Source organism: Seriola aureovittata, chromosome 23 (assembly GCF_021018895.1).
Source record: "Seriola aureovittata isolate HTS-2021-v1 ecotype China chromosome 23, ASM2101889v1, whole genome shotgun sequence".
Taxonomy (NCBI): domain Eukaryota; kingdom Metazoa; phylum Chordata; class Actinopteri; order Carangiformes; family Carangidae; genus Seriola; species Seriola aureovittata.
Window position 1 is genome coordinate 380,533 of NC_079386.1, and position 13,196 is coordinate 393,728.

The 13,196-nt window shown below is 40.8% G+C and overlaps 1 protein-coding gene across 2 annotated transcripts in view; it reads right to left on the reverse strand.

The window, feature by feature from the left end:
• Positions 1–13,196, reverse strand: part of lrch4 (leucine-rich repeats and calponin homology (CH) domain containing 4) — a 64,163-nt gene that overhangs the window by 8,424 nt on the left and 42,543 nt on the right. The window contains exons 11-18 of one of the 2 annotated variants that reach the window (XM_056368733.1): positions 12,930–12,998; positions 12,692–12,746; positions 12,552–12,603; positions 11,059–11,160; positions 10,861–10,958; positions 8,755–8,892; positions 6,053–6,130; positions 1,266–5,697 (exon numbers count right to left, since the gene is read on the reverse strand). In XM_056368733.1, the coding sequence (XP_056224708.1) occupies positions 5,458–5,697; positions 6,053–6,130; positions 8,755–8,892; positions 10,861–10,958; positions 11,059–11,160; positions 12,552–12,603; positions 12,692–12,746; positions 12,930–12,998 (832 nt within the window). In that variant the 3' untranslated portion in view covers positions 1,266–5,457. Of the gene's footprint in view, positions 1–1,265; positions 5,698–6,052; positions 6,131–8,754; positions 8,893–10,860; positions 10,959–11,058; positions 11,161–12,551; positions 12,604–12,691; positions 12,747–12,929; positions 12,999–13,196 lie in introns of those variants that run through there. The other variant, XM_056368734.1, reaches the window with a different exon arrangement.

The window sequence follows — 13,196 nt, forward strand, 5'->3', positions numbered from 1 at the left end:
AGGCCAAAGGTCAACACCACTGTGACATCATAATGTTCTGCAGAAACACCTCTGGTCCTTATTCAACACTGTAACTTAGAAAGGTGTGTGACCTTATGTCCAGTAACTTGGCTGGTTGGTGGAGGAAACACCCCCCGCACATACGGGTGACAAAACAGCTCACAAATACAGTGCATTCAGAAAGTCTTCAGACCCTTTAATTCTCTCAAGTTTTGTTATGTTGCAAATCATTGGGAACCTTCTCCAAGAGCACAGTGGCCTCCATCAGTCTTAAGTCTGGAACAACCAGGACTCTTCCTTGAGAAGGTCTTAGTAAGAGAGGTGACCGAGAACTTGATGGTCACTCAGACTTTTTCATGTCATAATGATGGAGACCACGATTCTTCTAGGGAATTTTCAATGTAGCAGAAGCACAATCCTGCCTCTGAGCTCTGCAGCAGTTCCTTCCTCTTCATGGTTTCTGCTGATCTGTGTCGTCAGCTGTGAAACCTTATATAGACAGCTGTCTATGTCATATGATATATATATATCAACTGGGTTTACCATAGGTGGACTCCAGTCAAGGTGTAGAAACATGAGAGAGATCCAGAGAAATGAAGGACCTGAGCTAAACTTCAAGTCATAGTAAAGTGTCTGAATACTTATGTCAATGTGAGATTTCTGTTTTTACTTTGAAATACATTTGCAAAACTTTCTGTTTTTGCTCATTGAGTATAAATTGATGAGCATAAGACAAAACATGAAAGAATTGAAGGATCTGAATACTTTCTGAATGAACTGTACATAGTTTCACTTTTTAAAAAGGGTTTATAATTTCCTAAAACAGGAGCAAATAGTGTATTTGTGAGAGACTATAGTGTGAGGAATTAGCAGCAGGTCAACAACGAAGCTCTGTGGCAGAGAATACTTGTTAGTAAAATACATTGATTGATTGATTGATTGATTGATGGGATTTGGCAAAAAGAACAGAAATATAGAATATCATATGTAATCAAAATTGATTTGAAATGAAAATTTAACTTGTGTGGACATGCTGTGGTGATGCAATCAGACATGAAAATCAAAGTGGTTTGACTATAACTAATCTCATATTGAGGCCACGTAACTCCATCCACTGAAGACCAGGAGATGCAACTGAAAACAAAAGCTAGGAAGTGGAAGATTTTTTTTTTGGTCAGGCAGCTGCATATACTCTTATCACATGTACAGCTCCTGGCTGATGAAGCAAAAGCAAGACAGCAAGCAAGCAGACAAACAGCACCTGGTCCAAGTTTCATTTTTAATAATTTCTTTACAGCAGGAAGAAAAAAAAACTTTACATATAGATTTATATAAACTCAAAAAGGATTCTTAATAATACAAGACTATTATATAAATATAAAACACAACAGTATTTCTGCTCTGCTAACATGTTTAAGAATATAATTCGGTCTAAGCCAGTGAATGAGTTACTGTGTGTCGCTTATCCAGTTCATTTATAAAATATATATTTGAATTGAAACAGTATAAATTTCATCTGAACAGCAGGTGAATAAAAAAACTTCAGTCAGGGGAGGGGAGGTTTTTAAAATGGACACTCTGACCTCGAGACAGCAGAGAGATGGACAAAATGAACCAGTGATTTATACACTTTGTTAAATAAGTAAATTGAGTTATAAAACTATATTTCAACAGAATGAATTCTTAAATTTGGGGTCTTTATAAACAGCAACATGGGTATTTTAGTTTAAAACATTCAAAAAGAACAAAAGAAGTAACACGTCTTTGTGTTGCAGAGATATCTACTGACGTTAGCATGCTAACCAGCTAGCCCGGGCCTATCCTGTCTTGTAATACCACAATGTACTTCCAGAGGCCAAAGTGAGTCACTGTGGCGTCCAGTCCAACATCAGAGGATGAAGTAGTAACTAGCAGAGAATAAACCTGTGTGGCAGCCATTTACTCTTTACCGGGCCAGTAAAAACTCCTTGTTTTTTACAAGAGGAGTAGATGCCCCAACTTCCTGATAATGTGCTACCCCCTATTTGTCTGGAGTATGAATTTGACAGCTGACCAATTCCTACATATTGTCCCTTTAAAGCTGGAGGGAATCAGTCCAACTCCAACAGCAACAGCAACAAAGCCTAAAAATATCATTTAGACCATATTCTTTTAATTTTCACCTGACATATTTATTGATAATAATTTATATTTTATTACTTTATTATTTAAAGATATTTAATTTATGCTGGTCACCCCACTTCACCCATTCATTACTTTTGATGTCAGTACAAAGTTTTGGTTTACCATTATGGGGACAACTGTTTACAAACAATTTTTAGGGTTTTAGGATCTTGAATTCAAATAATCTGTCTCTCATTTGGGCCAAGGGTGTCAGGAACCTATTGTTTTCATCGTATTTATAATTTATGTATTTTTGAAGCTTAAGAATATATTCATGCATTAAATCTGATGAAAATTACAAATATCTGCAAGTGGGTTCAGGCATGTCCAGAGGGCTCCATAGCGCCCCCAAAGGGTCATGTTGGGATAGAGTTGCTTGGGTATTCGGAGGAATAATTGCTAATTTTTTTTTTTCACTGGGCAAGAAGTCAGCCATTTTGGATTTTTACAATCACATTTTTGATGTCTTCTAAATCTCACGAAATTTTACACCAATGTTCAAACTGGTAGCTGTTTCAATTTGATATCACAGAGACTGACGAAAAGGTCTCTTGGAGCCACAGTCTTATGAAATCAGCCATTTTGTGATTTTATTTTGAAATTTTTGTGTATTCTTTGCCATTTACAGGGGTCTTACTTTTATGAACTCCTCCTAGAGGATTAACCACATTGACTTCAATTCGGCTCAGTGCAATCTAGGGACCTTTGCGATGCTAAACGGTGAAAACTTTTCTTAGGACAGTGTGTGGCATTTACTTTACATGTTTCGCATGAAACAGAAAGTTGTTGTTACTCTAGTGTACATGGTCAAATCTGCTCCAAAGGCCTGGAGACATCTAAAGGGCATTAATCAGTTATAGTCATAGCGCCACCTACTGGGAACACAAAATCACATGTTTTATAGTTTTATCCTCAGAAAAGCCTCAACACCTTGATGATGCTTTGTTGTAAAGATTGATTTTCATCAAACGCTGTTGCCATGACGGCGCTACAAATTTCTATATTTCGACATTGTCCAATCTGCCCCAACCTTAACTGCCCCAATCCACCTCAAATGTAGTAAGAAAAATCTTAGTTTTACATTGATGAGGCGACACAGGAAGTGACATTTAACTAATTGTTTTTCAAATTCAGTGAGAGAGTCATGTCATATAACCTGTTGGCTGCCGCCCCCCCCCCCCCCCCCCATGGCTCACAGTGTGAGGGCTCACAGCTTTAATTGATATTATATTTTAAACCCACATCAGTCCGATAAGCGTTGTAATCAGATCCCACTCTGTGTTTAGTTGCAGACATTGACCTTATATGAGCAATAAGCCGAACACAGCATGTGGTAGAAACAGCAGAGGCCTTCAATCAATTATTCACCATTCCAAAGAAAGGAGAAAACCTTTTAATAATCAATGTTCTTTTATCTCTGAACGATTGAACATTGATTACTTTTACTAACCCTTTTTGATTACTAATTCACCTGTGTGTGTTATTTAAAGCACACACATCGATTTCACAAAGCTTTAAAACTATTGGCTTACAGGCTTTAACCAAATTAGCGAAGCCTTTGCTGATTCACCAAAGAGACAAAAGAGAAACAAAAACAGAGGAAAATAAATAAAAAAGCAATAATTTAATAACCTGTTTACATTTATACAAACACGAGGTCAGCCGGTCAAACTGACCAGTGAGAACAAAAATAGACACACACACAACCTCCTGGAGGGGTTTGTACCGTCTGTTTGGACACATGAAGCCTGGAGGGGGTTTGATGCAGCAACACTGCCACCTGCTGCTCACAGTTAACACAGCACACACAGAAACAACAGCAGTCTCTGCAAGTGGTCAGTTTTCATTAATTAAAAGGCACTGTATCACATCACTAAATGTCCAGGCCCCCTAGAAACTAACCTGCATCTCTCTCAAAGCTTAAAAAAAAAAAAAAAAAAAAATCACATTCACAATTCACTCAGGTTCAATATTTTCTCTCTCAGGACAAACAAACCGACTAGAGCTTAAGCTGTAACACAGAGAGAGAGTGAGAACTGCTGCTGCTCTGGAGGCAGAATTCATCTCAGTGGTGAAGTTACAACTTGGTGAGTGGAGCTAAAGAACAACAGACTTCCTATTTGACTCAGCCATCCAGCCATGTAGACAGTCTACAGCATTTGGTAATTCTAACTAACAACAGGAGAGCATTTAGTTAAGCTACTTAACTAGTCTGCTGACCTCCTGATTTATCAGTTATCTATACTACACACTGGTCTGAGTGTTCGTATAACAAACTGCTGTTACACCATGTACACACAACACACACATCTCTCTTTTTTAATCTGCATGTTGGTATTTAGCTACAAGTATTTGTAATGCAGGTCACAGTTTGACTGTCTCATCAGCCTTGTCTCAAACAGCAGCAGCAGATGTTTGGATGCTGATAATGTTGCTCTGTGTCATATAGGTGTCATCAATATGTCAGAGATTGTTTTTAGAAAACAAAAAACATAAGCTATTGTGGCTTTAATGTTAACTACACAGTCAGATGTGCTTGATGGTTGTATCATGTATCCTACATTTTGATTGGACGCTGGTTGAAATAAGATGAACTCTGAACAAACGACAACAACAAAGTAAAGCTTGTTGCTGCTCTGTGAGTCCTGATCTTAACAGGATCCACTTCGAGCATCTCCATGTTTTGTGGTTGGGCCGAGAATGATTTGGTGCTTTTACTTTGCTGCTCATCTACAGGTGCATGCTGGGAAAAAGCAGGTGTATGATGAACCTAAGATATCGTATCTTAACTGGGCTTCCTACACCACACCTGTTCATATGTCTCCACCAGTGAGATTGTTCTGACTCTCTGTGTCACAGAGTGAAGGCTAAGCTAGGCTAAGGCATCTCACTGTTCACCTGCTCTCATACAGTATGTGTCAGTTCATCAGCGTAGTGCTTCTGTTCCTCTGAACCTCTAATGAAGAGCTGTGTGTAGATCATCTGTCAAAGGTGCTCAGCTGCTCTGTGAAGCTCTAACATACCAACCAGAGCAGCTGTGAGTGTCAACACACACTCTCAGGTCACACACACACACACACACACACACACACACACACACACACACACACACACACACACACACACACACACACACACACACACACACACACACACACACACACACACACACAGTGCAAAGCATTGTGTTAGATGACAACTGTGAGAGCAGCTGCCCCACACATGTTTCTGTGTGTTCAGTGTGTGTGTAGAGCAGTTCCTCTATGTAAGTACTTAGTGTTGTGTGTGTCTCCTCTAGGCAAGCAGGTAGCAGTACAGGACGTAGAGCAGGATCATGGCTGCACAGTAGAATAGCAGGAAATCTGTGGACAGCACCGAGGATGAGGACGATGAAGACGAAGGTGAGGAGTGGCGAGGGGAGAGGTGGTCCTTCTCCGCCATCCCGCCCCCCTCCACAGCCAGCAGGGCCGTCACACAGCGCAGCACAGCGGGCAGCTTACACAGAAGCACATCAGAGCACACACAGACGTCCATCTGGACAGGACACACACACACACACACACACACACACACACACACACACACACACACACACACACACACAGTGAGGAGGAAACACATAGTAGTTAAAACGAGGAGACGAGAGACGACAGAACAGAGAGTAGAGTTACACAAAGCAGAGTGAGGGTTGGACTGAAAACCTGAACGGGGATCAGTCCGACCCTGACAGGAACAATAGAGCAAAACAAATGAGCTGAAAGCACAAGGACAATTCTTCTCAACTAAACACCGTTTTAAACATATTTAGATGCTTTAAGAAAGCAAAATGAAACATAACCAAACTAATGAAAGTGTCGAAGGAGAGAACAGTAAGAGGAGATGGATTTACCTCAGCGACTCCCAGCTTGCGACAAGCAGCTATGAAGTTCTCCACGTTGAGTCGACACTTTGCTGAGCTCAGTTTTGGCTGAAACATACCAGACAACCACATTTAGGTAACATCATGTCTGTGTTGTCATGAAGTGACTACTTTCTTCATTAGTTGGTATCAGGACACTGGAAATTCTCAAACCTCATCAGTACCTCTCTGAGGGACACAGAGAAACTGATGCATGTTTTATATCCAGCAGACTTTGACTACTGTAATGCTTTCCTTTCTGTTCTATCCAAATCATTATAAACCAGCTTCAGCTGATTCAGAACCTGCCCAGACCAGGACCAGAAGGAGAGAAAGTCCAAACACTGTTTACCTGTCAGCTTCTGTATTGACTTTAAAATTCTTTTATTTGTTTTTAAATCTTTTCATGGTCTTGCACCAGCAGATATGTCCCATGTTTACACTATATGAAACAGAATGGCTCCTCAGGTCTGAGCAGTCTGTTAACTGGACTCAAACCCGTGGTGAAGCAGCTTTTAGCTTTTATGCTCCAAGCTGATGGAACAATCTGACCTGAGAGCAGTGTAAACTCAAGACGTTCCTCATCAGCCTAGCTTTTAATTACACATGGATTTTAGTCATTAGTCACTTTATTTTATTCACTTATTTTATTGTAATTATGTTGTAAATTGTATTTTATTCTATTTTATCTGTTACTTTATCATTATTTTCTTCTTTATCTAGAGCTGCACAATTAATCGAAATATAATCAAAATCTCAATATGTGCAATATCGAAATCACAGGAGCTGTAATTTTTTTGATAATGGTAAACTGTGTCACAACAGTATTGTGCATTGTTCGCACCATAAGTTCTGTGAAGCTACAGAGATGCCCAGGCCTATAAATCATATTCTCCAGACATAAAGGAACATGTTTGCTTGGTACAAGACCAACAAAAATCACATCATCACTTAAAAAACAATTTTTTGTGAAAATGACATGAAAAAAACAATCATTCAAACTAAAATCACAATATCTGCCAAAATCACAGTATTGTTTATACAGTGGAGAGAACAAGTATTTGATACACTGCCGATTTTGCAGGTTTTCCCACTTACAAAGCAGGTAGAGGTCTGTAATTTTTATCATAGGTACACTTCAACTGTGAGAGACGGAATCTAAAACAAAAATCCAGAAAATCACATTGTATGATTTTTAAATAATTAATTAGCATTTTATTGCATGATATAAGTATTTGATCACCTACCAACCACTAAGAATTCTGGCTCTCACAGACCTGTTAGTTCTTCTTTAAGAAGCCCTCCTGTTCTCCACTCATTACCTGTATTAACTGCACCTGTCCACACACTCAATCAAACAGACTCCAACCTCTCCACAATGGCCAAGACCAGAGAGCTGTGTAAGGACATCAGGGATCAAATTGTAGACCTGCACAAGGCTGGGATGGGATACAGGACCATAGGCAAGCAGCTTGGTGAGAAGGCAACAACTGTTGGCGCAATTATTAGAAAATGGAAGAAGTTCAAGATGACGGTCAATCTCCCTAGGTCTGGGGCTCCATGCAAGATCTCACCTCATGGGGCATCAATGATCATGAGGAAGGTGAGGGATCAGCCCAGAACTACACGGCAGGACCTGGTCAATGACCTGAAGAGAGCTGGGATCACAGTCTCAAAGAAAACCATTAGTAACACACTACGCCGTCATGGATTAAAATCCTGCAGCACACGCAAGGTCCCCCTGCTCAAGCCAGCGCATGTCCAGGCCCGTCTGAAGTTTGCCAATGACCATCTGGATGATCCAGAGGAGGAATGGGAGAAGGTCATGTGGTCTGATGAGACAAAAATAGAGCTTTTTGGTCTAAACTTCACTCGTCGTGTTTGGAGGAAGAAGAAGGATGAGTACAACCCCAAGAACACCGTCCCAACCGTGAAGCATGGAGGTGGAAACATTATTCTTCAGGGATGCTTTTCTGCAAAGGGGACAGGACAACTGCACTGTATTGAGGGGAGGATGGATGGGGCCATGTATCGCGAAATCTTGGCCAACAACTCCAGGACAACCAGGTCCTGGAGTGGCCTAGCCAGTCTCCCGACCTGAACACAATAGAAAATCTTTGGAGGGAGCTGAAAGTCCGTATTGCCCAGCGACAACCCCGAAACCTGAAGTATCTGGAGAAGATCTGTATGGAGGAATGGGCCAAAATCCCTGCTGCAGTGTGTGCAAACCTGGTCATGAACTACAGGAAACGTCTGATCTCTGTAATTGCAAACAAAGGTTTCTGTACCAAATATTAAGTTCTGTTTTTCTGATGTATCAAATACTTGTCATGCAATAAAATGCAAATTAATTACTTAAAAATCATACAATGTGATTTTCTGGATTTTTGTTTTAGATTCCGTCACTCACAGTTGAAGAGTACCTATGATAAAAATTACAGACTTCTACATGCTTTGAAAGTGGGGAAAATCGGCAGTGTATCAAATACTTGTTCTCCCCACTGTGTGTGTGTGTATTTATTCATCGTGCAGCCCTTAGTTTTATTGTACTCATTGTCGCTTTCTTACTTGATTTGTCCCTTTTTTTTTTTGTCATCTGTGAACTTTGAACTGCACTCACTTGCATGAAAAGTGCTATACCAATAAAGTCCAAATCCAAAACTCAGCTGTTCAAATAACTTCATCAGACTCACCACTGCTGGGGAGGGAATGTGGATGATTGACACGGAGCGAGGACGGATGTGATTGACCAGCTGACAGAGGACGGTGCCGTTCGATAAGGCCTCACCCAGATCCTCCGGGAGAGTGATCTTCAGCCAGGACTCCAGAGTCTGAAGAGGGACATTATAAAGCTTCTTACACAGAATTTACACAAACTACTAAAACCCAGGATTATCACAGTGATGATGTGGAAACATCATATAAAGTGAAACCATCTGACATCTGCAGTAAACTGTGAGAAGCTGATGGAAAATATACTTCCTGCTTCATACTGTGTCAGATCCACAAGACCTCTGAAGGGGCCCTGACGTTAGCACCAGATCCTTTAAGTCCTTTGAGTAGCGAGGCGCGGTCTACATGGGTGAGACGTGTTTTTCCAGCACGTCCCACAGATTCTGGATCAGATTGATATTTTGGTTTGGAGGCCAAGTCAACACCTTGACCTTTATTGTTCCTCAAACCATTCCTGAATTATTTCTGCTGAAGTGGTGGTACGTGTCAAAGGAAATTCAGTCACTAATGCTGCCTTCAGAGTGACTTCTGGATCTGCTCCATCTACTTGAACTCAATCATTCAGCCTTCGTCCTCCAATGAATGTGGGCTGTCATCACCGTCCCTGCACACAAGACAGTCTCTGTCTGACTGTTCTGGTCTGTGGTTCTATCTTCAAGAATCTGTTGAAGACTCATCTCTTCAGAGAACACCTCCTCTCCTAACACCTCCAACACCCTAACATGTCTAACTAGCTCATACTATGAACTATGAACCTGATCTCCTTCACTTGTTAAATAGATGTAGTTCTTAGACCTTACACCAAGGTCTCCTACTGCTCTGAAGCTTCAGTCACCCAAGGTTTTAACTACATCTTTATCCAGAACACAGAAGGGTTGGGTGTAAGCTATGTGTGTGTGTGTGTGTGTGTGTGTGTGTGTGAGCGACTTAAGACTTGACTCTGGAGATTTGGGACTCGTGAACAATCTTTATTTTTATTTTTTGGCGCGTTAACATTGAGGAAATGCCTGGCGTGCTGAGTTCAGATGTCATTTCCTGACAGGAGATATGGATGGATAGAGCTGTGTGTGGTGATCAGCCCAGTGGAGCAGACTGCACGGCACACTGTGGTTCTGTGTTGCCGTCATCTCCCTCACGTCACGTTTGTTCCGGTCTCGCGGCTCCATCACTACCATTTATGTGTTTGTATCTTTATCATGGTTTCAACACTGAGGCTACAGTGGACCGCTGCTGACTCACTTTATATGAATAACAACAACAAACTGTATGAAGAGCTCGAAGAAGAATTTAAAATCCAGAGAAATATACATATGCTTCAGATAGTTGTTCATCCATCAGCAGAAACTCTGCAGACAACAGACAATAGACAATAGGAGCAGAGCAGCAGAGTGGGTTCAAGACCACAGTTCCCAGTACAGCTCCCAGGGAGTCCAGTTTAATAGAAAAAGCAGTGGCCAGAGAACAGGAAGATTTATTTAAAGGTTATATAGCTTTATTTTCTGCTCTTGCTTCATCAGAAATTCTAATAAGGTCTACAGAATTTAATTACAAAAAGATCCAGTGAAAGAGAAAAAACTACTAAAATCAAGAGATGTCTGGTGTTGTATTTACTACTGTACTGTCCAGTCTGAAATTCTAATCTCATATTCTCTATAGCTACTAATTTATACAGAGGAAAGTGACATAAAGAACCAGTTTTATGTGCTGGTTGTTCTTTCTGGTGTGTTGTTTTCCTCTGTTTGCTACAGGATTCTTGCAAAGTGTGATAGAGGCCGCATGTTACGGTGTCTCCAGACAGGTTCTGGTGGGTCAGTCCAAGTCAAAAGTCCGGGCTGATGTTTATTCCCATCCCATCCCTGTTCCCTCCCTTACTATCATGTATAACTTTATAGATAAGGGAGTGATGAAAATTCAGGACATGCACTGAATTCATTACATGCCGCAGTGTTCTCATCAGACTGTATGACAGCAGCAGGGGACTCTCTGCCGTGTGTGTGTGTGTGTGTGTGTGTGTGGTGTGTGTGTGTGTGTGTGTGTGTGTGTGTGTGTGTGCACACATGCGTTACCTTGCGTAGTTGTGTGATATCCGGTCTCTCCTCTTTAGGAGAACGCAGCGTTGTGCGAGACTCGCTTCTGCCAGACTCACCCAGAGTGAAGACTGGTCCTGACAAACAGACACACAGAGCTAAGATTTTGCTGACGCAGTGTGTATGTGTGTGTATGTGTGTGTGTGTGTGTGTGTGTGTGTATTGTGATGTTTGTACCTGTGGGTTTGACATTGCTGCGGGAGGAGGCACGGAACAGGAAGCTGTTGGGTTTCTGGGCCTGACCAGAGGGAGGGGACAACTTCGGGGAGGACGGGACATCTGAAGGACACATTCAGGTCAATATTACAGAAGTGTCGGACTCGCATCAGAACATCTTCGTACCATCACACAATTTATGACACAGCAAGACAGTAAGATGTCATTCAAGACAGAACACGGAACCTAAGCAGTTTAGGTTCTAACACCAAAAATAATAAGACTTTTCTACTAATACACTTACTGCAACAGTTTCTCCCGGAGCTCTCAGTTTTCTCAAATACCCAGAAAAGCAGGTAAGTGGACCTTGTGCAAGGATGTTTTATTCCATGGTTAAGAACAAACTCTGACACTGGGCAGAAGCACTGAGCTTTAATAACCAGCACTAGTACTTAGTTAGTGTGTGAACAGCCACTACGTTTATCATTATTCACATCTTTGGAAAAAGAAGAGTCTGTTTAATCTTCATATAAATCCAGAAATAGAAGCTGTAGAAAAAGAAATGTTGAAGCTATACTTATTTTAGTCCTGGATTTTGATGTAATACAGTAATACAGTTGATATGATGCTGCGTATCACTCTGCTCTTAGATTTACTCCTGGTGACACCTACAGTACCATCACTGGTCCTCTCTCTCTGTGAGACAAGATCAACACTGATTTATATTTATTTACAAACCACTGTTAAATAAACAAATATTCTTTTAAATCTGAACGTCATTAAGTGTCATTGTTTTATTAGGAATTGTTTTTTGTATTTCTTCTGTTTATTTTTCTGCTTGTGTGGTCTCAGCATCACCAGAAATGAGGGTTACCCCTGAGAAAATCAATAAAAGTTGGTTGATTAATTGCACTAAGATTATATTTCATACACTTAATTTTATATCAGTCACTTAGTCAGTTATTTATGTTTACAGCTATTTATTTACACTAGTAATATAATGCTCCCATGTTATTCTCAATACACCATAACAGGTGATTGTATAGCAGCTGATACATTTTTAGCCTCTGTGCTTTTATTTCGTTTTTATTTCAAACTGTTTCTTGTCTCTCTCTGCCCAAAGGATTGTTTAGTCTTCTCAAATGTTATCTCCTTGGTGGTTTCAATCTCATGTTATTTCTTTGTATTCTATTGTACAGCACTTTGGTCAACTCTGGTTGTTTTAAATGTGCTTCATAAAACATTTAATTTGATTTGGTTTAGATGTTGTTTTTCATGTCGTTAATTTTGTTTGCTTAACATGTACAGTTTGTCTTGGCTGCCTATGTTTTGTTTTTTAATTTTTTTATGTCTAGTTTTTAAGTCCACAAAGGTTTTTCATTGTTTTATTTTCTCATATCAAGTACGATCACTGTACAGCCAATGATAGGAACTTTTATGTTGTCGCTGCCGGACCACATCGTACACTTGTTTACTATATCAGTGCATGTGTGTGTGTGTGTGTGTGTGTGTACCTGTTCTGCTGCAGGAGCGTTGTAGAGACACTGCGCTCATCTGGTCAGCGCTCTGATGAAAACAAACAGCTCAGATTCACAACAATGACGACACACACACAGAATCCAGATGTTTACCACTGTTCACTGACACTACTCACTGCACATCTCTGCCGCAGGCCTGAGTGGGAGCTGCTGTTCTCTGGAGATGCACCACTAGGGGGAGACACACACCAAATTTATTGACCCGAGTACAGTGTCCACACCCTCCAGTTTCACTTCATTTGAACTGAGCAAAGACTGAAGGAAACGTGAGGATGAATGAAGTGAGACAGTCACTCAGTGTCAGATCTGTCTCTCTGCTGCTGCTCTGCTCTGTGTTTCATCTGCTCTACTTACGCTGAGCTACTTCCTGTCTGTGGTGCCGTGGCCACATGACTTCCTGTTTTGGTCGATGACTTTAGCAAACTGCAAAGACATGGAGAGCATGTAATTAGTTCTGAGAGAGGAGGGAGTCACCTCTGACAGAGAGCTGCTCCTCCACAAAGATGGAAACTTCAAAAAGCTCTGATTCAAATCAAAGTCAAGCCCATGCTGCTCATGTTATGTGATGTCTGTGTCCAAACCAGTCAGAAGCCTTTTTAAAGACGGCATCAACTGAAGCTT